The 27,695-nt window shown below is 38.6% G+C and overlaps 1 protein-coding gene across 10 annotated transcripts in view; it reads left to right on the forward strand.

Moving 5' to 3' along the window:
* The window catches only part of SOX6 (SRY-box transcription factor 6), a 595,827-nt gene that overhangs the window by 516,174 nt on the left and 51,958 nt on the right, over positions 1 to 27,695 (forward strand). For all 10 annotated transcript variants that reach the window (XM_032426940.1, XM_032426941.1, XM_032426931.1 and 7 more), the window contains one exon: positions 375 to 562. In XM_032426940.1, coding sequence (XP_032282831.1) covers positions 375 to 562 — 188 coding nt within the window. The remainder of the gene's footprint in view (positions 1 to 374; positions 563 to 27,695) is intronic.

The following is a 27,695-nucleotide window of genomic DNA, read 5'->3' on the forward strand; positions in this document are numbered from 1 at the left end:
AGCAGCACAGATATCTCTGTACCTCTCCTTACCCCCTTCTTGCCTACTACTCCCCTACTAATGGTTGGATCTCACCAGAACACACACACACACATACACACACACACACACAGAGTTGGCAGTTGGAATCTCGGAACCTTCCTCTGCGAGGAGGTAAGGGGACAGGGCCCCGATTAACTGGCGTGCTGGGCTGTCCTCCAGCGGCTAAGAGGCCAGCACATCCTGGTTTCCCCAGGGCTCCTGCAGTTTTCCGAGGAGCAAACACACCCCTTTCTTATTCAGAGAAGGCAGCATTCTACAGGGGAGTGGAAAGTGGCAGTATTTTGTTAGCATCTAGTCTCGTAAGCTTCTGATGATGCATCCTGTGTATGCAGATATCCTGTCCAGTCTCAACTCCCCCGCCCTGTTTGGCGATCAGGACACAGTGATGAAAGCCATTCAGGAGGCTCGGAAGATGCGCGAACAGATCCAGCGGGAACAACAGCAGCACCAGCCGCATGGTGTGGATGGGAAACTGTCCTCCGTGAATAATATGGGGCTGAACAACTGCAGGAATGAAAAGGTAAAATTTGCTTCCCTCCTTCACTGGCTCTGCTAGACCCATTGGCTCATTCTCATCTGGCTCCCTCCAGGCAGCCAAAAGTTTGGGTTTCTGGCCTGAGGGCTGTTTTGTGTCACATTCAAGCATTACTGCTGATGAACACATACCCCCTCTCCCACTTACTGCGGGGCTGCCTCCCACGCACCCAACCTGGCACCCACCCTACCTGCCCACTGGGGCCTTTGTGTCCCATTACGAAAGATTTAAAATGTTTTATAATGAAGGGGATATGAGGTGATTAGAAGAGGAATAGAACATCAGAATATTTAAAAAGAAGGAAGAAGCATATATGCTCGTGATGAAGGCTACTGTATTACTATGACTCACCATTGAATTTATGACTAAGTTTCCTGTCAGCCAAGGCAAAAAATAAAACAAAGCAACTTACAAAATGCATTCATTTCTTTTTTGGTTCACCAAATTACGTATCAAGTGCTTATTCTATAGTAGACACTGTTCTCGGCACTGGAGATACAACAGTGGACAAGCTGGACACAAATCCCTGCTCTCACAGAGCCCATGCTGTGATGAGGGAGCACAGACAACGACGAGATCAGCAACTAAATAGATAATGTAATGTCAGTAGTATCAGGAGGTGAATAAAAGCCGTGAGAGAGATAGAAGCAAGTTAAGTAGGGAGTTAGAGGGTGTTCTTTTAGATGGGGTGGAAAGGACTGTGAGGAAGTGACATTGAGGGAGACCTCAGTGAAGGCATGGTGCAGGCCAGGGGAAGAGTGGGGGGCAGAGCATCCAGGTGGCAGGGGTAAGTGGAGTGCATGTAGTGGTCCGTAGAGTGTACCAGGAACAGGGAGACCCATGTGACATGAGTAGTGTGAGAGAAGGAAGAGCCGTGCGGCATAAAGTAAAGTGATAGCCTGGGGTGGAACATGCTAGACCTTGTAGGCCCTGGAAAGGATTTGCATTTTATTCTGAGGGTGATAGGAATCCCCAGATGGGTTTTGTCCAGGGCAGAAACATGGTCTGATTTACATATAAAAGGATTGTTCTGCCTAATCTGCAAGAATGGACTGCAGGAAGTTAAGAATGGAAACAGGGAGACCAGTTGAGAGGCTGTTGTAGTACACTGGGTGAGAAATTCTGATTATCTGATGAATGAATGAAACGTGCCATTTTTTAAAAAGAGATGACCATATTTTCCCAGTGCCACATTCTGAAAGTTCTTTTTTTTTCTTTTTTTTTTTTTTTTAACATGAGCACTGTAAAGGAACAAATGAGTAGCATAGTGGGCAGTGTCTTTGGTAACAGTTTTAGAATAAATTTAAAAAGTCCATTCATACGTTTATTCGGTGTAGGCTGAATATAACTTAAAAGTTAGGACCAAGAGTCTCCTCTTTGTTTCCATCCTTGCTAGACTCCATTCTTTCTAATAAACTTATACTTTCCTATTTCCTAGAAGGAGTTTTAAACTAGCATGTGGAAAAGGTCACAACACAAGTACAAGGTCATGTGTACTGTTACTTAAGTATTTGAATATATAGCTATAACCAGGGTGTTGTTTATTTTTCTTTGTTTCCTTGTCAAAACGTATGGTGATGTGACACTCTGAGATTTTGGGTGTATTCATTTCCTAAAACTATAACAAATGATCATAAACTAGATGGCTTAAAACAACAAAAATTTATTTTCTCACTATTCTGGAGACTAGTTTAAAATCAAGGTGTTGGCTGGGCCATACTCCTTCTGAAAATTCTAGGGAAGATTCCTTCCTTGCCATGTCCTAGCTTCTGATGGTTGCTGGCAAGTTTTGCCATTCCTTGCCTTATAGCTGCATCATTCCAGTTTCTGCTTCTCTCCACAGGGCTGTCACCAGTGTGTGTGTGTGTGTGTGTGTGTGTGTGTGTGTGTGTGTGTGTGTCTCCAAATCTCCCTCTTTTTATAAGGGCACAAGTCATTGGACTTAGAGTCCACTCCAATCCAGTGTGACCTCATTTTAACTTGATTACATCTGCAAAGACCCTATTTCCATTTAAGTTCACATTCACAGGTACTAAGGGTTAGGACCTGAAGACATCTTTTTGGGGGACACAATTCAACCAATTACAGTGGGATACAGAACCATTGCTCATGTTAAATCAACCTCTCATCCTTGATTGATCTCCTATACTCTTTAGCCATTCTAGCAGATGGCTGGGGTTCATGGGCTGGGAAGGAGTTTAAGGGGATGGATGTATGATGGAATTCTCAAAGTATGAATGTGATCAGTCCTTACATAGATTAGGAAGCTTAGCTCTGGAAGGGTTGACTTCCAAAGCTTAATGAAGAATTTTATTGTGTCCTCACTGCACTGACTTACTAAGGTTAGCATCAAACAATCAATAAAAAATTGGTCACTATTGGACCCCTTTGCCTTTATTGATCCTCTTGGTGGGAGGTTCAGATCAGGTAGGAGAGAAACTATTTGGGGAAATATGTGTCTTTTGGTGCCTGTTAAGCCATAAACTTTTATGTACTTGGGCCTCTTCATGCACATGCCGGTCACTGGATCTGCTCAATCAACTAAGTGCCCCATCCTCACAAGGCAGAACCCCTCTTTAAGAACTGCCTGAATAAATGGTTACATATAGAGTGAGGTCTCAGGACCACAAGAGAAGAAGAGTCTTGCCCCCAAACCTCTTCTACCATTCTGATATTAGAGATAAACACAGAGTCAATCTTTCAATCTTTGATACTATATTCTCAGTGAGAACACCATGAAATAACATATTAAATCTTGATGTGAATAATGTTATAAGATCTGTTTTGGGGATCTGAATGAGTAAACAAGTATTGGCATAGAGACGTTGAGTGGGAAATTGGGTCAACAACAACAGACTGGGTACATACACTTGGGACCATCTCCTACTTTGTTCTTTTGTCAAGGGTTAATCCTAAAATTAATCTGAGAAGTATGTCAATTATTTATTTGAATCTTTTTTAATTTATTAGTTTTCAAATGAAAGTAATATATGTTTACTGAAAATTCAATACAGAAAAATATATGGTGAAAATTTACTTATCCTCCTCATCCCATTAACTATCGATGATTCCAAAGTTTTCTTTGAGTAGTACAACCATTAGTGATTCAGAAATTTTCCTTGCATATATGAGAAAGTATTAATGAGTTTTAACTATTCTCACTTGGGGGGCACCTGGGTGGCTCAGTTGGTTAAGCGACTGCCTTCGGCTCAGGTCATGATCCTGGAGTCCCGGGATCGAGTCCCGCATCGGGCTCCCTGCTCGGCAGGGAGTCTGCTTCTCCCTCTGACCCTCCTCCCTCTCATGCTCTCTGTCTCTCATTCTCTCTCTCAAATAAATAAATAAAATCTTTAAAAAAAAAAAAAAACTATTCTCACTTGGAATAGTAGTCACTGAGTTGTCACTTACCATCTGTGTGATATTTAGCAAGTTGATTACCCTCTCTGAATCTTAGTTTCTTTGTCTATAATACGAGGATAGTAACCTGAGTTACAACGAAAAAATAAGATATATGTGAACACACCTAGTATGGCTTCTGGTAGAGTGAGCATTTTCTTATGTTTCCTATCCCCTTTAACTAAATCATGGGTGACCTTGAATATAGAGAACAAATATACTATTTTGTCAGACTTAAGAGGTCCTCACACAATAATGGGAGGGTCAGAAGAAGGAAAGAGTAGATTTTTCAGATTTTGGCATTTTGGCTAACTCACATAGTTAAACTTCTTTACAACTGAGTTGCTATACAAAGCTATGGAAACTTCAGGTTAATTAAGTTAGATCAGGGTTTCTCAACCTCAGCGTTATTGACCTTTTTTTTTTTTTTGGCCTGATAATTCTTTGTCATGGTGGGGGGGTACTATCTGGCCCCTACTCATTAGATGCCAGTAGCACCCCTCCCTTTGGTGACAACCAAAATTCTCTCCAGACATTGCCAAAGTATTGGGGGAGGAAGGAGAATATGGACTCTAGTTAAAAAATCACTGGGCTAGATAAAATATATTTAGAATTAATACATCTCAGAAACTTCATTCCACAAAAAAATTATTTCATTTAAATAACCATTCTGTTATTAAATTATGAAAATCATTTGCTTCCGATTAATGCTCTGAATGAAATATTTCTTGGAAAAATGCATCTAGAAATTTTTGTTCTGAATGTTAGCATGGAGAATCTTTAAAACATAATGTGTGCCTATGCCATTTAGTTTGAGGGAGCAATGAGAAATAAATTCAGTATTGTTGTAGCAACTCTGCCATTCACTGAAGGCCATCTGTCATTCCAACCAGGCTTAGAAGAGAGCATCCTAATCCAGGTGCAGCATACCTAGTAGTAAATTGGCACTGGGCATACCTTGCTTCCAGCAGTGAATCTCTGTTTGTCTGACACTGTGACCCTGTATTGTTGAATTTGTATCATCAGCTGCAATTGGAGTTCAAACTTAAGACACTACTAACTTCAAACGCTGCAAGTTAATTTTAAGTGTTGTTCATTGACTTTTCTCAATTCATTTGGGAGGGAGAAGTCTGAGGTACTGAAATAATCTTATTTTGCTTTGGAAGACATGGGTAAGAGATGAGAGATTAGGTTACAATTGAAAAAAGTACTAATAGATCCAAACTTGACCTAAAATATGTCACACTGGATATAATGGAGCCCCTGAGGGTAAGTGGCAAAGTAGTTTCTGCAGAACCAGAAAACTCTGGTTTCCTGGATGAAGAGAGCTCTCTCTGTAGATGACTTTACTGGGGTTGCATTTTGGGCACTGGAAAAGTCAAGCATAATGGAAAAATCCGTTATACTCCATTATGTACAAGGAGAGCTCACAAGCTCTCCTTAACATGATCTCCCTCCCAATAACTTCACTGTTTTGAACATGTATTTTGTGGGTTTATAGGCTTTGTTGAGTTTCTAGAGCTTATATCCATCCTTGCTTGTTAGGTTAGATGCATACAGAAGAGTAAATTAAGAACCACATTATGGTAGCTTTGGCATTCTTATAATCAAAATATCCATCTTAATTTTATGAGGTTCCATAGGATACTGCTTTTTCTTCTGAGGCTTAGATTTTCTTCTGAGGTCAAAGAGGGTAAATATATAATGTGCAATAAGATAGGTGAAATGGATTGTGACAAATTGAATTTAAGTGTCTTCGAAATTGTTCACTTTGGAATTATCTGTTTTCTTAAATATAGAGATCCATAAATTAGATTTATGAATTTGTTCTTTATAACCCATAATATAGTTTTAGAGAATTTTTCACAGAGTTGCTGTCATAAAACCCTATAATTTATTAAGCATACCTTGTCACTCTCTTATTTGGACAGTCTTCGCAAAGCAGTGTGTCACAGATTTGGATTCCTTGAGAAGCTGAGTGGGAGATAGACATTAGCGAGCATGTTTATTGTGGTGTGCTCTTTCTAACTGCCACCCGTGGAAGGAAAAGGACAAAAACAGGATTGGTCTATGATGCAGTCTCAGTCAAGCCTCAGTCAACCCCAGGGGAAGCTTCAAGGCTGCCATGGCCATTCAGAATTGTCCTAAATTGGGTGGAGGGGGTGAACTTTTATACACTTGTGTCAACCAGTCATTGGATGAGGGCTACCCTGGCCAGGGGACATGACCTTGGGTGAGGTGACTCTCTTTAGCTGAGGCAATGCCAAAGAGGGCCAACAACTGAGGGCTAGCTACCAGCGATGCCCCCTGCAGCTGAGGGAGCCAACCTCTCAGTCCTGAGGGGGGATCTGGGCAAAGCCTCAGGATATCCACTGTAGAGTGTTTTTGTGACATTTAGTAACAGTAGGTATGTATAAAATATGCTTCATATGTATGATGAGTGTGGACAAACATTTCCTACACAGGCATAGGGGCGCTTGTGTCTTTGTAATGTATAGATTCATATATATGTCCATCTGAATACAAGTTTGCCCATGGTATATTTCACTTTGTTGGGTATATCCTGATTTTAGCACTTTAAAATGAACCATTGTTGACTTGATTGGCCAGAACGGCACCAATGGAGTTGTTCTGGTCGGCTGTGTCACAGGATATTTAGGGTCCGTTAAATATATAGATGGTAGGGACAATAGACTGTAACGGCGCCTTAGGAGCTGTTATGCTCCATCATTTCAACATAGCCTCTGTGCGTGGATTGTGAGTGTCCTGCCAGCAGAAGTCTAAGTTACTGCCTTCAGTTTTAGCTTTCCACACCAAGAACTCCATCCATCTTTATCCCTAAGTACCAGTGCAATTAGATCATATTATAGACTAATTGCTTACCAAATTTTGTTGTTTTGACATCTCTAAGATAGAAAGTATTTTAGTCATGACAATACACAGCAGAATTTTAAATAGGCTGCTTCTAAATATCCTTAGAGCTCAGCGAAGGGCATCTGGCCAGAAGAGAAGTGAGGCAGAGTGGGCTGTTTCAGTGTTAAAATGTCATCTGTAACTTCTCTAACCTTCCTGATGTTTGAGTATTGACTCGGTAATTGGTTAGAGCTTTCCTGAATAGCTGTTATGTAACTTGGGAATCTGGTTATTTTGCTCATCTTAATAATTTTGATGAGCCAGTAGACTGATTCCCTACTGATCAGAGTTGCTCATAAATAGGCAGATTACACATCTATGTGCATGTGGTCTGAACTGCCATTCCCCTCACCTTCTGAGAATCCTTTAAGAAAAATGCTTGATCTTATCAGGTACCAAAGCAAGGTACTACTGGGCACTCCTATCACGCTATCTCTGACGTACATTGATGGGATTAAAAGTATAGAGTGGAAGAATTGGAGGGGACATTACATTTGAACTGGCCCAATCACTCAATTCACTGATGGAAAAACTGAGACCTAGAGAATGAAAATGACTTGCCATGGTCACATGGTGGGTTCATGGCAGAACAGGAATGAAATTTCCAGCTGTCCTAATTCTTAGACAATGACATTCTTATTTATAGAACTGTGCTGGACTCATTTATTAATTTTCTATGAGATCTTCAGGGCTATTGCACATAGAAGTACTTTTACATTGGCAATCTCAAACCTTTGATGGAATAAGGCAGTAAAAATAAACAAGAATAGTGAAGCAGAAAAGCATTGAGTCCCCTGCATCCTGCATACTTGTCACCTCTTGTCTGGTGTAAGGCATTCTTCCATGGCACACTGTCCATTGGTTCTGCCCCTGGAAAGCTATCAGTCAGGAAAGTGAAGGTTGAATGATGCTAATATAGACCAAGAGGCAGAAGCGGAGGCGAGATGTGGAACAGCAACACAGTTAGAGGCCACATGGTAAATTGGGAAGAGCATGGGTATTGGAGTTGATTAATCCTGGGACTCAGTTTCTAGGATTAATCCTAGTAGCATCCTGTGCTGTTTTCCTACTGTGTTACTTAATTAAGTTACTTAACCTCTGTGAGTCTCAGTAAGCATACTTGTAAAATGGAGATCCTTACCCTTTCCTTGAAGGATTGCTTTGAGGGAAAACATATGTAGAGTACCCATCTGACACAGGAGATGCTCAGTTAATATTACATCCTTACTTACTTTAAGACCTTAGACAGGTTGTCAAATAGTTGTTAATTTTGTTAAATTTTTACTCTTTGATACTCTCCAGTGGTGAATGGGTTAACCTACTGCTCCCTGGGGCCAGAAGGTTACTGAGAAGCTAAACAGCACCTTCTTACAAAGTCAAGATACGCGTTTTTCTTTTTCATTTTTTGAGTAACTGGTATACACTAGGAGCTGCCTGCTAGAATCTGGCCATAACCAACATGATAATGTTCAAATGTGATTATATTAGAATTCTAGCGAGCTTTTGTCCTTACTAATTTAATATATGTTTTCACATATTTCCAAAAAACAAAATTTCAGTCTATGATATTTGAAAATATTTAACCTGATTCTTGCTAACTATATGCATCTCTCATGCCCAAATGATATTTTTTTCAACCAAGCTAATAGGAACATAATCATTCAATCACTGAGGCGCCCTGTAAACTTGGTCCTATTTGCTCAAAAAGGCAGTTTTTCAATTTTTGCAAGTGTAGATTCTTGCTCCTCAACCATACTTGGCAAAAATATCAGAACAGTACATCAGTATTACACTGATGTAATACTGCCCCCTTTTATTGGAAATGAAAAACATACTGGATGTCTTCTGCTTCACATAGTCAATTGGCACAGCTCTTTGTTATTTATACAATTGATTCACACATTCATTGTTACATGACAGGATAAGTTCAGACAGAAGATCAATATAGCCACACAACAATAAGTGAAAGGAGATTGCCAGCAAATTATTTAGCCAAGTGTTTGGAATGAATGAGCTTCTTAGAGAGCACACGGACTAGTGAGGTTTTGTTGTTTCCAAAGGTGTACGTACATAGGACTGATTCATCAGGGTGGTCGTTTTTGTGAGCAGTTGACTAATATGTTCAGTTGCGGTGCCTTTTTCTGTGTCAACCTATTCCCCAGATAACAACAACATGTGCCTTGAGGGTTTTGGACACATTAACGGATTTTACAGGAAGGGGACAAATTCGAATTGTAACATTTGCAAAGCAGAGCAATAGTTGGCTTTTAAAAAAACATTTAGGTAGTACTTTTCACATCATGACAACGTATGTTTTTATAGTGCTTCTGAGTTTCAAAACCGGTATGACATGTATTATATCTCTTGAACCTTTCCACATTCAGGGATGTAGGTATTACTATTCCTCTTTGGCAGATCAAGAAACTAACAGCTCTAGATCACTTTGCTCCAGCGCTCCCTCGGTCCAGTGTCTCACTTGTCCCCTACATCTCTGTGAGATTGACAAGGCAGTTGCATCTGAGTTTCAAACATCAATTTTAATGAAATGAATGCTAAAATCCTGTGCTGGGTCTACTTAGATATATATGCCTCATGCGTATGTCCTTGAAAAGAATATTTCTATTTATTCTTGTGATAGTGTTTCTCTGAAATAGCATATGCAGATCAAAAATCCTAAAGCATCAGGAAAAATTTTAAGTTTTATTAATGTTAGATTTTACATTTGAACCACTAACCAGTAACATTGGGCAGCTATGCAGTGTTGTATATAGGCTCCTGGCTACATGTAATCATTAAGCTCCTTTTATTTCTGTTGTCAGGGCTACTTGATTGGTTGCCTAGCTACTAGTTTAAGACCTGATTCATAAAAAACAACAACAAACTTGTTTGGCTCCTTACTTTTCTGCACGTTAAATGGAAAGAACGGTGAGAATTTATTTTTTTTACAAGGTTTATAAGGTTTAAGATACTTCCTAGGGGTCGTGGTGGGGAAAGAGCAAATAAAGGACTGTAAGTTTTTGTTTACAACAAGTGTTTTAACTCAAAAGCCCACGTTCAGTTCATGAGTCTCCCAGTGAAAGGGTTAAAATTTGATACATCCAGTTACTAACTTCACGTAAAGAGTTGTTGGTTTGGGCACGTATGGAGCAAATTTACTAGCAGTGAGGATTTTACAGACCTAACCTACCACTACGGCAGGTACTTTTTATTTTTATTTTTTTTTTATTTTTTTTTTTTAAAGATTTTATTTATTTATTTGAGAGAGAGAGAGAGAAACAGCATGAGAGGGGAGAGGGTCAGAGGGAGAAGCATGCTCCCCGCTGAGCCGGGAGCCCGATGTGGGACTCGATCCCAGGACTCCGGGATCATGACCTGAGCCGAAGGCAGTCGCTTAACCAACTGAGCCACCCAGGCACCCCGGCAGGTACTTTTTAACCCTTCATCTTCCTAGATCTAATCCCTTCTAGATCTAAACTCAGTCCTTCCAGATCAGCTGTTTTCAACTTGTTTTGGTCTCAAGGCCCCTTTCACTCTTGAAAGTTATTAAGTATCCCAAAGAGTTTTTGTTTATGTGGGACATATTTATCAATATTTATCATATGAGATTAAAACTGAAAATTAGACTATGTATTTATTTTAAAATAATAATAAACCCATTAGATGTTAATATAAATAACACTTTTGAGCATTAAGTGTATTTTTCAAAATAACAAAATAGTAAGAAGGATAGCTTTGTCTTATGTTTTTGCAAATCTCTTTAATGTCTGGCTTAGTGGAAGACAGCTGGATTCTCCTTTCTGCTTCTGCGTTCAGCGTGTTGCTGTATCACAATGCCGTGTAGCTTCTGGGAAATTCCATGGTACACTCATTAGAGAATAGGCAAATAATGTCTTAGTATTATTATGAAAATAGTTTTGGTCTAGTGAACCCTCGGAAAGGGTTTTTGAGATTGCTGTGAGGGGTACTTCGAATACATCATGGAATACATGTACATACAATATGTGTTTTAATTGCATTCACCCTAACTTTAAGAACAGCCTTTACTGATCAAACACTGTGATCAAACATAATTTTTAGAAATGATTATTGGGAAAAAAATGATTATTGGTTTGATTCTATTTGAATTAAGAGGCCAAAAGTTAATAATATGATATTGTTTATATCTTACCATAATGCAAAAATAATGTGGGGTGATTTACAGTGATACATACAATACAACAAGATAAAAACTAGAGAAGAAATAGTGCACAAAAATTCTTCTAATACATATTTATGTAACTGCTAGAAATGGGCCGCAGACTTGACTGTGAGCTTCGTGGTAACAAGGCCAAAAGGAGATGTGTTATAAGACCCACTACTACTATATAAATAAATTTCTACTCTGTAAACTTTTCTAGTATATAAATAAAATAGTTTCTCAGGAGAAACATGGGTTTTCTCCTATGGGTCTGCATAAAAGCTTGTAACATCCTCAGGAATGTTCCTACAATGTTCAGTTTAAGAAAGATAGTAATTTTGCAGAGCTGTTTCTTAACAGACCCGATCATCGATCTTTTAGATCCATCCATTTTTACCGAGCTTTCTTTGCCTTAGTTTGGGTCTTATGACTAACGCTGCCTTCTTTATCCCATGAACATACTATTTTTCAATTCCATTTTAATTAAGTACTTACTATCTACAAAGCACAATACTAGACAGGTGTGGTGTGAAGGGAACCAGCATTCAATCCTGGCTTTACCTTTACTTAGTGAAAATCTTAGAGCCTTAAAATGTCAGAATTTGAGAATTAAATGATGTAATATTTAACCTCCTAGTAAATCTCATATTATATATATATATATATATACACACACACACACACATATATATATATGTATTAGGCATTTAATAAATGTTTCCTCCCTTCCTCCCTCCTTCATGGTCTCACTCTTCTCACTCTCTCCCTTTCTCCCCACTTTTTTCTCTCTTCTCTCTCTTCTCCATTCTTCCACTGGAATAAGATTGTGGATAAGAGCAAAAGATTTGAAGTTAGACTGCCAGAGTTTCTCCATCTGAGAAATGGGAATATTCATAGTTTCTAAACATAAGGGGTTGTTGTGGAGATTCAATAAAATAATCCATGTAGCGCACCTGGTCCGGCGCCTGACCTATAACTGGTAGAAAGGCAGGCTGAAACAGATCATTGCCATGGCTAGTTTAGGTTTATCTCTGTAGATAATTGTTAGCCATCAGAGGAGCTTGTAGAGGGGGCACATTTAATCTGAACTACATTCTAAGAGGAATATCATGGCAGTTTAAAGAAGGGATGGGAGAGACCTTTAAAGAAATGTGGGAAAGTGAAAAAAGCTTATGTTTTTGAGTCAGACGGACTTGGACTTCAGATTCTGGTTCTCTCACTCATTAGGTCTATGACCTCTCTGAGCCTCAGTATCCTCATCTGTGATTAATAATAATTAGTTCCATTGGTTACTGGGGAGTTAATCAAGAAACTATAAGCCAAGTGCCTAGGACCATGCCTTTTAAAAAGAACTCATTCCCTTCTCTTTAAGTAGGATTTCCCAGAGCATTTCTATAGACAGAGCTCCATTTGAAATTTATTTGAATCTCTTTAGAGTCCTTAGAGCCTGTCCTGATGTCATGGAGGTAGAACTTTTCCAGTGGAAAGAGAACCAATATACAGAGAAAGGATGTTACAAATGTAGTGTCAAGTGACTTAACACTGTATCACCCCACATAAGGAAATCCATAAACTATTTCTTAAGAATTCTCAGCCTCTAATTTAGATCAGTTCCACCTAGATGGCCTTTAGAATCGACTCAATCTACTAAACAATTTAAAATACCTGAGTTGCAGAAAATTCAAAACACATGTTGTCAGGAATATTTCAGTTATTTTAAAAAATGCACATTAAAGAAAAATGTATTTTGCTATGATTCTCAACTGAAACAAAAAAATTAGGCTTGAAGTCATTTGACTGCAGAGTTCTTAAAGGTAAGAATTAGATCACTTAAATGACAAATCATCTTTTTAAAAACCTAGTAAAATTTGAGCATTTAAAGTTTGATTTGGTTTAAAACACGACCTTAGCAAGGCTGAACAGATTCTGAACCATTTTCCCAAGTTTTCACAAAGCTCCTCGAGTCAATATAAACTGCTTCCTAAATCTAACAAAGAACCTGTCTAGATTCTAAATTTTAGACTTCTCAGAGAAACCTAACCTATCACTTGAAAACACGCTGTATGATTTTACTGTCTGCGTCCATGGAGAAACTGGATCCGCCCGGATTTCCCTGAGCCAGGAGGAAGGTACTCTGCTTAGCGGCCATGTGAACTTTCCCTAGGCTTTGGTGTCCCATTTCACAGATGTTGGCTTCAGTACATCCTAAAGATTTTCCTTAGGAACCTCTGCCCTGAGAATGGGGATTAATGTCTGCTCTGTCCTTGGATTTCTAGGGATCCTACAAAAATCACTTTATCGATTTCCATTCCTCCAGAATCATAATAAATTGACCTCATTTTCTCTAATCCAACCTCTAGGATTTATGTACTTTCACTGCCTTTGAGATAAAATGCTCCTCAAACAGTACTTTCACTCTGTCGTTTCCTAAGACCTTTTCTTGCTGGTTGCAGTTTTAGGAACGTGGAATAATAATAATAATAATAACAATCACAAAAATTTCAGTGTTTTCCATTGTTTGAAAAGTATCTTTTCACATTTTGTTACATTTAACTCCAACAGCCATTCTTAGAGTTTTAATTTTTATCATTCCTTTTTTTTACAGATAAGAACGAGGTTCAAAATGGTTTAATCATTTGCTTACATTCAAACAGGTAGTGTCAAAGTTGAGGCTCTGCACAGTTCCCGTTTTCAAATCTTGCATTCTTTCCACAATAGCAGATGGACTTCACCTTCCTCCCCAATACCAGCCTCTGCACTCGTGTCCTGGTGGGCCCTGAACACAAGCTACCAGGCCACACATTAGCTGTGGCTCCACATGAGTGTGTGTGTGTGTGTGTGTGTGTGTGTGCTATAAGCGTGTGCATCTCTGTGAGTGCATACGTGTATCTTTCTCATTGTGAGTCTAAATTTGTGTGGGTTTGTCTGTCTGTCTGTGGGAGTCTCTGCATAACTTTCTGTCTCTGAGTGTAACTGGTGTGTGTGTGTGCCTACAACCTGTGTGCATGCACAGGTATGTGTGTACGTGTATCTGTCTGTCTCTCTGTCCTTGAGTCTGTCTACATCTGTGGAAGTCAGTGTCTGCTGTGTGTGTGTTTGTCTGACAGCATGCATCTGTGAGTGTGTCTGTATATTTGTCAGTATCTTTTCGTGTCTACGTGTTTATCTGAATGTGTGTCGGTCTAGCTGGGTGTGTGTGTCTGCATGTCGATGGACCAATGTCTGTGTCTTTCTCTGCATCTTAGTGTTAGTCTGTCGGTCTGTTGACCTAAATGTGCATGTGTCTGTCTGACTGTGTGTCGATCTGTGTAAGTCTCTGCCTGTGTGTTCCACTCTCTTCTTTCTATGGAGTTAGGTATTGATATACTTGATTATTTTCGTTTTCAGCTTGTAGGCATAAGGCTGAGTATAGAGCGTATATATGAAAACTCTGCACATGGATGAACTCTATGCGTTCTTTCCATCACTGTTTCTCTCTCAGCATTGTCTTAAATCTGCTTGTCAAAAATGTGCCATTGGAAGTGCATTGACAGAAGTTCACTTTTAGCTAAGATCCAATTTGCAATCTTTGACATTTGCAACTAAGATTAGAATTTCCGAAAGTGCTGTCTTCCCACTATGGATGGAAATGCTTGCTTTTATTTTTGGTGTAACCCTGATTTGCTCTTTATGTCTTTTTATAAATGATGTCAATAGCATTAGTTCTGAAATAACACAAATGGTGTGTTGTGAAATACATTGCCCTTTGGCATTAGATCCCTATACCTCATAGGCTGCAAGAGTCCCCTGTAGTTTTCAACAAAGAAGATCACTCTAAAATTGTTTTCTTCACATATTTAGGATCAACATAAATTTTTTGAAAAGAAAAGAAAAACCATACATTTGGAGTCCTTTTGCCTATCTTGATGTCAAAATATCAATATTAAGATTAATCTCGATTTTCCCATCTGTAAAATGGCGACAGTAAGGCAAGCATCTAAAGAAACATTTTAGTGAACTCATATTAAAAATCACATCAGCTTATCAAGACTTTTTATTCTTTTTTTCACATTATGCAGTTTATTTAGGCTAAGGGTGAAATCACAGTCTATTCTAGATATTTCCAGTTCATGCTCTTTCTAAGACTTTTTATTCTATTAAGAGGATGAGTTCTCTAATTTTAATAACACTCCTACAAGGGAGGCTGGTAGCAAGTTTAGTCTTTCTTGATTGTTGTAAAATAATTTCCCTGGGTCTAGGCAGAACACTGGTAATGGGAGAAGGAACAGGACGCTTTGAAATCAGTTATATCAAGGTCCAGAAGTCACCTTCACAGACTAATAGGTGATCTTTTCATTTTAACTCCGCATGTGTTGCTAGCTGTGTCATCTGGGGCTGTTACTTTTCTGTGCCTTTTTTTACCCGTATGGAAGGTGAAAATGATAAATACACCATATAAGATTGTGGAAAAGTTAAATAAGATAATGTATGTGAGGTAAGGTAGTTGCAAACAAATTTTCTTCTGGCTCCCTTACTGTTGTTTGCAACCATGTGACGTAACAGGGTGCGCACCATGTGATAGATGATGTATGGGGCCTGTGGTGCTTGGGATTCAGAGAAAATTGACGAGTCCCTTTCTGTCCTAAGGGAAAATACATAATGATCTGGGAGCTAGGACAGATACCTAAAAGTGAACATGACAATGTGGGGTCGAAGTGCCAAATAAGTGAAAGGAGCTGCAAGGTTAATTAAGCTCACAAAGATCAAAGGATACCCTTCCAATCAGTGAGGTAGAAAGAAAGGTTCTGTGGAGTGGGAAAGACTTGAAATGCCTCAAAGAAAGACAGGCAGGGTGGAGTATGGAGAGAGGAGCAAGCAGGTAGGATCTAAGCATGAGCCTGGTGGGACATGGGTCTCCTCACACAGGGGATAATGGCTGGAAGACAGTTCATTCTGGAGAGAAGTGGGCTGTGGGTCAGAGAGGCACGGTTCAGATGATGGAAGCCTTGAATGCCTGAATGCCTTGAAGAAGAGATTTTGTGTGTATGAGTGTGTGTGTGTGTTTGTGTGTGTGAGAGAGAGAGAGACAGAAGACAGAGAGAGACCGAGAGAGACAGAGAGAGAGAGAAAGAGAAAAAATGAGTAACAATGATGGTAGTGGTAGTTGAGGTAAATTGAGTGTATTTCTCCTTACACCATAGACTTGTAAAAAGTCAACCTGTTTGCTGTGTTGAAATTGTAGAAGCAACTGATAAGTGACTGTCTTCTCAGTGGGAGAAACACGAGGGGGGTAGAAGATTGTAAATCCAAATTAAAATATGAAATAAGTAACATAAATTTTATAGGCATTTATGGATGGTACTTTTATATAAAAAAATCTAATTTTCATAAAAATCTTGTTATGCAATAGAGGTTATTAACTCCTGTTAATCCACCATTACAGATTTAAAAACAAACATAAAAAAAACAGACCATGAGAATAATGGAGGTAACTCTAGGTTCTGATATCAGCTCCTCCACGTATAAATTCTATACTTTCCATTGCACCTCACTGTTAATTACTATGATTAGCTTGAAAGAAGAGCCCAAGTTTTAGTCTTTGTTGTCCCACTAACACTGAGACTAAAATGCCAAGTTATTATTCATTGATTGCTTGCTTGTGGCTAGGGACCAGACTTGGGAAGAAGTAGTTATTCTTGTGGGGATAAAAATTTATTTTCTTATGGGTCTGTCTCTGCTTTTGTGTGTGTCTGGCCTTCCTCAGACAGAGGAAGTTCACATCATAGAAGAGTTCCTTCTTATGAGATCTTAGAAGAATTTTGAAGTCTTTTCTAGCTGTCCCAAGTTACTCTGCCTCCCTGCTAGTTTCTCTTCTGTCTTCTGTTCTGGAGGTGGTTGATCAGTTTCCCACAGTCCGTTCTTCTCTGTCTCTCCCTCCTCAGACGTACGAGAGTCTATTTCTCTCCTGTCCATCCTCTGTCCCTAACCTCCTTCTTACCCTGTCTTGCCATTTCCCTGTCCTTCCTCCTCGCTTTTTCCTTCCCTCCCTCTCACTTCTCATTTCCCACTCTCGCTGCAGTCTTGCAACTTACTACAGTGAGGGTGCAGTCTCTGACCACGGGTGAAGATTTTTCTCCAAGCTCTTACAGTGACAAGGGGCACCTGCTGTCTCTGCACACTTCTACGGGGCTCTGGAGTATAGTGTAATACCTGCATCTCCCTAGCTTACTCCTGTGTAACAGGGGCTCCTGAGTGTGCATCTCCAATGGTAGGGTCTCTAAAATTTTGCATAAGAATTAACCCTATAAGAAGGAGGTAGCATAGGCTAGGGAGGCTGAGAGACAACCAGGACACATTAATTCAAACTCTAATGCTGATATTATTTACTTAAATGGCAATACAGTAAGGTCTTAGACCTGGATAGCTTCATAAGTTACGTTTATAAAATAAATATGGACTTACTAGACTTTGGAAGCCAGCTTGGATCCTGATCTTCCTGATTTCAAGACCTGTACCTAAAACCGAGTCAAATCTTGTAAATTAAGCTGTGCCAAAGAGTAGAAGGAATTCAGCTTGGGCTTTAAATCTCAAGACCTGCCTTCTAGGCCTACCTCTGACTCTTAACTATCATCTGTGTGATCTTGGGGGTGCCTCTAATCTTACTGAGCCTCAGTATATTCTATAAAATTAGGATGATCGCTCCTTGCAGATAACATAAGTATGTAAAAGGACTTAATATATAAGATGCTGGCGGTCACCGAGGCTGAGTGTGTGCTATATTATGTGAGGAGCAAGGTAACTGAGTCAGTGATTTCAGCTTAGAAGGGAAGTTTTATGCTGTGTGCCCCCTGCCTCCTGTTTTATTGGAATGGGGTAGACTCAAAGCTGCCTTAGGCTGATAGCATAAATAAGTAACATGCCATCACTTTTTTGCCATAACTAAAACAATTTTTTTTGTTTGTTTGTTTATCATCTTTGTGGGTAGTGCTGGAAAGGAGAGGATGTAGAAAGGAGGTGAAATCTATTTGAAGTAGATCAGGTTTGTTGTACCAAAGATCTCTGGAGTTTAAAGGAAACATTTATTTTTTTCTCAAAGCATTACCTGAGGACTAAGAATTAGCTATGCAGATGGGTTTACTGATCAGTATAATATGGTGAGATCACAGCACTGTGAGAGTTAATGAATTTCACCTGGTTTTGTACAAACTGGTTTGCTAGAATCGCTGCCATGAACATATAATTAAAAAAAAATACTGTAATGAGGGGCACCTGGGTGGCCCAGTCGGTTGAGCGTCCAACTCTTGATTTTGGCTCAGGTCATGATCTCAGGGTCGTGAGATCGAGTGCCGTGTCTGGCTCCATGCTGGGTGTGGAGCCCACTTAAGATTCTCTCTCTCCCTCTCCCCCTCCACTCTTTCTCATCTTCCCTCCCTCTCCCCACTCCCCCTCTTAAAAAAATAATGTAATGAGACAAAAAAGATCTATAGATGATGTTTGAGAGAATATTTTATATTGATTTATCTTCAAGTAGAAACTATACTAAAGAATGAAGTTTGCAGTCAAATCAGTTTATCCAGGAGAAGTGACTGTTTAAAACAATAGACACTGAATCTTAAAACAACTCAAAGTACAAAGGTTGAGCACTATAAATATGTTAGTTGGGCTTCAAGGGAAAACTAATATTTCAAATCAAACTAGATTCCTAAATAGATTATATTAAGACTTATTTGTTTATTTGGTCTGAGCAGTCTAATCCTGCCCTTTGTAACATATTACTAAAAAGAGAACACAATCCACATTTTGAAGCCTTATATAAATTATAGATTTTTAATATGCTAGTCTTGATGTAGGCCAGAAGGCCGGCCAGTCTTATCAGCAATTTTTGTTTTGCTAGTCTTTTGGTCACTTCAGCTATGGAAAATTAAAATTTTAATCATATGAAAATTGAATATGAGTTTTATTTAATCAGTGAAAGAAGATTTAGTCTTTTTTTTAAGGTTGGGCTCTCCTTTGTGTCAAATATATGTAGTAGAGCTAAATAAGAGCTATAATCTTAAAACTTTGATATAATTGTTATGATCTTTTCTTAAGTCATTAATTGGTCTGAAAAGTAAAAATTAATAATTCTACAGAGGTTTAAAGACTGCTAGATGTCATGTTCACGTGGGGAGTGATTTGTTCTGTGAATAACTGTGTAAGCCCATTGTAGTTAACATTAGGCAATCTTCAGGAGTGAGTGAGCAATCTTTCTGCCCCGTGTTCTGCTCTGGTTAATTTTCCAGGTTTGCCCTTGCTTAGGCAGACGATGGAGAAGGACAAGGACAGCCGCTACCCAGCTTTAGGAATAAACATGCACTTGCTTACTGATGGTCCAGTAAGACAGCCCCTGGAGGTGTTGCTTTTATATCATCTAGAAATTTTTACCTGTGGTCTAAGTGCATTCCCTCATTCTGTAGGAAAGATGGTTTAATTACACTGAAGCCCTTGCTTTTAGACTGGGCAGTCAGATTCCTAATTTTAAAATAATCTTCCTATTTAATTCCCAAATTTGAATTATAAGACCAGGTTCTGATTTATGAACGAAATCAGATCTTCAGCTCCAATGTTATTATTATCTTGATGTTTAAATTGTGGAAACAAAAAGCTAAAGATCAATTTCTGAGTTTTTGAGAAATAAAGTTGGTGTAGCCTCTACCTTCACTGTTACCACCTAAAATATACTGCATTTCAGTGTCTAATTTCTGAACGTGGAGATGACAACAGCCCTTTTCTTTTTCCTAATATAATAACAACTAAAAAGCTCTACTACCCCAACTGTATTTTAAATGGAAACTATTTCAAGTTTGTGCCAATTAAGGTCAGCTGTGAGGAGCAGTGATTTTTTTTTGGCCATTTGTGGACACAGTGAAAGGGCATAATAAGCTCTTGCACCCATCCTCCCTATTTGCCGGCTCTCTGGTGACAAACGGCCGATACGTGGTGAGTACGTACCTCATTTGCATCACGTGCATAATGTACTCTCTCTGGGATATTAGCTTCTCAGGCCTGGCAGTGTCGCCCAGCACACACAGTGATCAGCACATTTTTTGAGGCTGCAATAATCAGAGGAATGCAGCAGCGATGTGGAAACAAGGGGAAGTAACGTGGCGTACCGGTGTGCCCATCATTGTTCTGTTGTCATCATCCCTAACCAGTTCGGTTTCCCCTGGAGCCCAACAAAAGAGGCATGAATTAAATAGAACAACGGACCTGGGTGCAAGAAAAAGGCATCTACTCCTGAGCTCCTCATCCAGAGAAAAAGAGAAAATAGCAACTACAGAGAGAACAAAGTGCCCTGAAAGCTTTGTGGGGCTAGGCAGATGCTTATGTAATCTTCAAACAAGACGTGCAGTCTTTTTATGAAAGTGTCCAGCCTCATTGAATCTCAAGTCAGCATTTAAAGACGAACAAAGCCAGATATAGGAAATTAACAAAATCCTTACAAATATGCAGAACACAAGTTTCTAATAAAATATTGTCTGCTATATTAATAGCACGCTGTTTACAAAATTTATTCTTAGCGTATTAACCTCTTCGGGGTATTCACACGCTTACCAAAATATAACAGTCCCCAAGCAGTTTCCAACCATATTGTTCAGGATTTCAGCAAGAGTTCAATCCTGCTGGTATTTTGCAAAGCAGTTTGCATGTTCCTGTTCTATAATGTTTGCAGTATTCCCAAATAAGTCTTACACATGAGTTCAATAAATAATTGGAAGCCCAGATGTTTGAAATGGATATGGCAGATAAACTGTAGCTGTATTTGAAATACAGCTACTTTCCCTTTGTCTTCTCATCAACTTCACAGCATTGCACTCTGCCATTTTCAGTTCTTTTCCAATTAAACCTAGAGGAGCATTTGACATGTTTCTGTTCCCACACGTGCCCCTCTCAAATGCAGCATGTGGAGGCATCCTATGTTATTGTTGCTGACTTGAGATATTCCAAGGAGGAATTTTCACTTCTTCACACTGAACTGTAGCCTTCTTTGTCCCTGCAGTTCACCTCCTGATAAGGAAATTGCTCATACTGAGACATGATTTACCACTTCACATAGCAAATAACTAGAACTTCTGTGTGAGCTCCCTTCTTAGACGGAGTCTTACTCATTTCTGGGCCCTTCTACAGCACCACTGTGGCAGGCTCCTGTCCAGTGTTCAATAAATAAAGGAAAAACTGTTAGGGATCAGTAAAAACTAAGAACATTCTCGAACTCGCTTTTAAAACATCACTGGCTAGTTTTCAGGAACCAAAAGACACATGAGCAAAATTCTGATTTTATTTCCAATAGCTTTAGCTTATTACCTTTAAGTTTTTGTTGACATTTACATCTCCCTCCCTGTGCAGTTTTTCATTATATAGCTAAAAATGGTTCTTTCTACTTATATGTCACAGTTCCTCTCTCTTTTTAATAATCACACTAATTCTTGAAAAATACTGTGAGATTATCAGAGAAAAGTTGTTCTATTTTTTTTTTTTTAAGAGATGGAAGAGTATTATGGCTACATTTGGGAATTTTTAATTTGTATCTTATTTAGTCTGGTGTACAATGTGACACCAGTTAATTGTACGTTATTTTGTGGTAACTACATGTTAACTCTGTTGGAAGTAATGGTAATTATACTGTAATTGATATCAGTTCTCCCACATCTTTGGAAAACCATACAATTAACACATATCACCACAGTTGGGCACTGTCTTTTGTCCTTTGTAATGTTGCCATGTTGGAGTACTATTTTGAATAGGGTCCTAAATATTTTCTTCTTCTTTTAAACTCATTTTAAAATTGAAAATTTTAAATTTCATGACATGAAAACAGTTTCCAAAATTTAATTTTACTGAATTTTAAAGTAAAGTTCTCCCACAAATAATCAGACATAATCTTGGGTTAGTTTTATTTTTATTTTTTATTTGAAAAGTCATTTGTGACGTCCCTTGACCTTAGTACTTCCTATTTCCTGGAGGATAATAATAGAGTATACAAAATCTTGACATCAAGGAGTTAGTTTTCTGTTTTTTTTTTTTTTTTTCCTGAAGAGGGGCCCTTTTCTTAGTAATCTTTATGTTTATGTTACTTCATTTTCAGACAGAAAGGGATTTATTCTGTGCTAGTGCCACCATAATGAATGCCAAAGTAGGGAAATGAGGCATATTTATGCCAATTTCAGGCTACAATGTCTCCCCTCTGATTTTGCCTGCCTCCTTCCTTTGCCTTCCCTTCCTTTCTCTTTGTGTCCTCTCCCTTCTATTTACTTTTGCCTGTGGTGGAGATGGAATTTCAGAAGCAGCAAATAAATCCTTTTTGGCTAAATGTGACCATGGTTTGGAAGGCTTGTTTGACAAATGGATTATCTTTGAACGATTTCCTTGAAAATAGGAATAACTGCTCAAAAACTTTTTATGACACGGCAAAGTGATTTTACCACTGTACCCTCCACCATAAGTCTCAGGAGAATAGAGTTGAGTATCACAGAATCATAAGATTTCAGAGCTAGAAGAAACCGTAGAGATAAGTTAGTTCAGCTTCCTCATGATTCTTCCTTACAGATGAAGTAATCAGGGACTAGCGTAGTTTGTAAAGAGCACACATGATGCCGAGTAGTTCAGTGGAAGGAGCAGGAGACTGGGAGTCTGAAGGCTAAGACGTGTGTTATAGATCTGTTACTGGTTAACTGCTGGACTTTGGGTTAGCATCCTAACCTCCTTGTCTCTGTGCGCTCTGAATAAAGATGCTTTTACATTTCCTTCTAGCAACATGCTCCCTACTTTTCTTTTTAAGATGTATGTTATTTAGTAATATACATATTTCTTTACATTGTAGGAAAATCTCTTAGGAGATGTGATATATAAATATCTCATAAATTAAAACAAATATATGGTGGCATTACCTTACATTTTCTCCATCCTTTGTATTTATGTTTTTGAGAAAAAAAATCTTCAAATTTATCAGCTTGTCAGCTAAAATTAAAATAGAAAGTATATTTTTGAAGAAGATATTCATTCTTGGTTTATATGGCTTTGGTGTCTTTAACTTGAGTAAACTGCATCTGTGTTTCCATAGATAATATTAAAAGGTACACATTGTAAATTAAATAGGTATCTGAAATCAAGTACCTAGATTTTGAAAAAATAGAATTCCCAACATATTTTTTTTTTTTTTTTTTGGACAAAGACATTTGCTTAGCTGGTCATTACTTTTATTATGACACTCTCTGTTGATATGATAAACATTAGAATAATAAGGTCTTGCTGGTGCTTTAAGTGGAGATAAAATTCACCAGCTTTTAAAATCATGTGTTCAATTTTCATAGGAGTTCCTATACTTTTTACAATGAAACTTTCTGTGAACTTGTTACTGAAGCAAACAGTTAATCAGAGAATATTCAGGAACAAATATGCATCATGCCTCTGTAAATGAATACAAAGTTGGAAACCGCATATAAGTAGGAGTTGGGCTGCCACACAACTGGATTTGCTTAAATCTGAACACTTTATAACTCTACTTGGGAATTGCAAACTTATAAATAACCTAGCAATTGGTTAAAACCATATTAAAACCATATGAATGAGACAGAAAGCATTTGGTTAAAGGGGTTCAGTAAGCAGTATAATCCTGATGAAACTAATTTAACTCAGTGGCTCCCAAGCCTAAAAGGATCTCATATCTTCAGAGTTAATGCTGCTTTATCGTTTATCATTTGATGATCAGTGACAAGAGTCTAAGTGTATGTTACAGGAGATATATAGGGTGCTGTCCTTGCCAGGGGTGTGAGGAGAGAACTTGCTTAGTTTGGTGTACTCTTCAAATCCTGAGGGAAACTTGTCATACATCATTTGAGAATGTTTTTGAAAGCTCCATAAAACATATCCACAAGAAGCTCTGCAGACATTAGTTCATTTCAGCAGGCATGCGCTGCATGTGTCTTCTGTGGTCACAGGGTACAGCCCTCGCCGAAGATAGAGAGGGTCAGGAGACACTTGCCCTCCCCCAAGGAGCTTATGGTCCAGTGGCATTTTTCAGCATGCTGAGGTGATCTGAACAGCTTAAGTCAAACGGTATTGATTTTATATCTTGCCTCAAATGTGAATCTTCTGGAATCTTGAAAACTTTGGCCAAGCCATTACAAGTCTTCTTTCCCTTTAACGGAGAACTTCCTCTTCTCAAAGAATCCCAGATAGATAGATAGATAGATAGATAGATAGATAGATAGATAGATAGATAGGCAGATAGAGTTGCCAACTGCTGCTAGATCCTAATGGCCAAAGCTTCCAGATAATTGTTTCTGAGACAAGTAAGACAAAAATTTGTAGCCTTACTATTTGCTATTTTTTGGAACAGTAGTGACAAGAGCCTTTTATGATGGAAAAGGCAGAGGAGACATTGTATTCATTTGCTAGGGCTGCCATAACAAAATGCCACAACTGGATGGCTTAAACAACAAAAGTTTTTTTCTCACAATCCTAGAGGCTGGATATTCAAGAGCAAAAGGTGCCAGCAGGATCGATTTCTCCTGAGGCCTTTCTCCTTGGCTTGCAGATGGCTACATTTTCACTGTGTCCTCACATGGTCTTTCTTCTGTGAGCACACGTTTCTAATGTGTCTCTCTCTGCATGTTTCAAATGTCTCCTCCCCTTTGGGACATCAGTCAGATTGGATTGAGGCCCAACCTAAAGGCCTCATTTTAATTTAATCACCTCCTTACAGACTCTATCTCCAAAAAGAGTCACATTCTGAGGTGCGGTTTGGGTTTCAATATGTGAATTTTAAGAAGACACAGTTCAGCCCCTAACAGCTATCTTGGCTTAGTTTGGGATTTCTCAAACTCTTGTGAAGCTATCTTCTTTGGGATTGCAGTACCTAAGGAAGTCCCGTGACCAAATGCTTTATTTCTCTGTTCGTGTGGTTTCACCTGGATTATTTTCTCTAGAGATGTTCTTGTTTCTCTAGGGGAATTAAACTGAAATTAATATGATTTTGTTTAACAGTTTATTCTATTGTCCTTTCATAAAATATTGGCATTATTAACTAATTCGAAGAATGAATTGTTAATGATGGATTGCTAAGGAATGTAACGTAAGAATGTAAAAGAAGAATATTCGAAAGTTGTGGTGGTGGTTGAGATTTTAGGTAAGGTTCTTACAGAGCCCTTTCGAATAATAATAACTAGGCAGACTTCCTGTATCTCAGTACCAGGCCAACCCTGATCAGGATGTCACTCTATTGTTCAACTGACATGCCCACCGTACTCTGTATTTATCCAGCTTTGAATCACCTATATCTCACTGTTTTCAAAAAAGACCTTCTAGGGGCGCCTGGGTGGCTCAGTCATTAAGCGTCTGCCTTTGGCTCGGGTCATGATCCCGGGGTCCTGGGATCGAGCCCGGCATCGGGCTCCCTGCTCTGCGGGAGGCCTACTTCTCCCTCTCCCACTCCCCCTGCTTGTGTTCCCTCTCTGGCTGTCTCTCTCTCTCTGTCAAATAAATTAAAAAAAAAAAAAAAAAACAACTAAAAATTAATTTAATTTTATTTAAAAGTAAAATTAAAATGAATGAAGGGATTTTAGCAGGAGTATCAGGATTTAGCCCCCAGAGTGGCTAGGATGTGCCAACATGGTGAGAGGCACTAATGATGTACAGGTAACACTAGACAGACACTGCACCTTCAGGAGTAAGCTGGGGAGACTTGTAAACAGACATATAAACCAATTCTTGTAGCACCCTTTCTATAAACATGATGTGGTGGTGGAACAAAAGGGAAAGTGATAATTTGTGCACAGAGCTGGGGGAGAGCAGTCAACAAAGGAGTGTGTGCAGGAGAAATGCTTTAATGAGGCCTAGAAAGGACTGATAACTGATGTTATCAGTAAAGAAAGGGCATTCCAGAAAGAAGGAATGGCATAGGCAGACACACAAGGCCATACAGTATCACAATTCTGTTGTTTGGGAAACTCTAAGAAGTTCCATCTTATTGGAACAGAGAATATAAACTGGAATGCATAGGACACAGAGCTGATGGGGAGAACAGGAGCCAGATCATAAAAGGTTGTACGAGCTCTCCAGAGAAGTTTGGTTCTCCTTACACGGGTGATGGGGAGTAGTGAAGGCTTATAAGTACAGAGATAACGACATCCAGGTACTACATGGTTACTAAGGTTGAGATTTAAATTTAGTTCTGTGATGCTTAGCAACCAAGACAAAAAGGAAAGCAGTTTTTGTTTATATAGTTGCCTTGTTGATACAGAAGAATGGATGTTGGCCTTTAGATCAGGACACTATCTTCATTAGTGTTTAGCTTTGAAACATTCAGCAAACACTAAATAATATCTTTAGTGTAAGTGGATATTTTATGAGTTGCTTTATTTTTGCTAAGCACTCACACATATAATCTCTTATTTCATCATCACAACCCTGCAGCATGAGCATTTTCTATTTTATTTTACAAATGAGGAACCGGGCTCAGAGAGATCACATGGTAATTAAGTTGTAGAATTATGATCCTAAACTCACCTCAGCACAGATACTGATCTAAATTTTGGTTAAGTGACTTAAATAAAATAGAAAAAAATCTTTCTGAAAAAAAAAAATCTTTCTGATGCCTCACCTTTTTCTCTTGTAAAACTGATAGTAATAGTAATAGTCTCTTTGTAGTATTGGCATAAGGGTTAAAGAAAATACTCATTGGAAAGAGCCTTGCACGTAGTCTATGATCGTGAGTGACCCTCTTTCCTACCTCCACTTCAGCGCATGCATTTATGCTATGGGGCAGACATAGTTGAAAAACTTAGGCCTTAACTAATTCATGAGTCCTAGCACAATTTTGGTGTTAAGGGTGTATTAGAAGCTAGATAAATTAATAGTTTTAGCTGACAAAATGTCATTTAACAATGAGGTTCAATAATAACCCTCATTTCTCCCAGCCAGAGTCTTTATTACCATGATTACTGACTCTGCGACCATCAAAATACCACTATGAAAGTAAATCCCAGTGCCTCCAAAATAACTCCTTCCAAACAAGAATCGCCTTTTTAAAAGTACATGTGGTTACTTTCTAATGTAAAGCCTACATTTTTGATCCTTCGCTAAATTACTAAATGTATTATAAAGGATAGTAAATAAAGGCTAATAAAGTGATACAGCTTATCAAATCAATAAAAAGGAAACCATATGTGTGCTTAAGTAGTATTTCTTGAGAATCACATCATGGCAAGATATGTCCAGAGCAAGGAATTAGAACAAGTCTTTCAGAGTAAGATACAGACTCTCTCTCTCTCAACATTATACTTAGCATTGTCCTGCTTAAAAGAGAGAGAGAGACAGACAGAGAGAGAGAGAGACCTTTTTATTTTGAAAGATGCAAGTGCTAAATTGCAGAAATGCCAAGTCAGACTGAAAAACCTCTTTTCCATAATAAGTTATGACCTCTATTGTGTTCTTTTAACATTGCTTATTTGTATTTTTTATAAAATATTTAAGATTTTTTTTTATCTCCTTGTTTTGATTATTATTATATATATTGTCCAAAGAGACATCACCACAAGGGGAGTGTTGAGTCTAAACATCTCTATCACAAACTTGAAATATTAGAAAATTGGTAGTTCTTGCTTCTTTGGGACA

Source organism: Phoca vitulina, unplaced genomic scaffold (assembly GCF_004348235.1).
Source record: "Phoca vitulina isolate PV1807 unplaced genomic scaffold, GSC_HSeal_1.0 scaffold36, whole genome shotgun sequence".
NCBI lineage: Eukaryota > Metazoa > Chordata > Mammalia > Carnivora > Phocidae > Phoca > Phoca vitulina.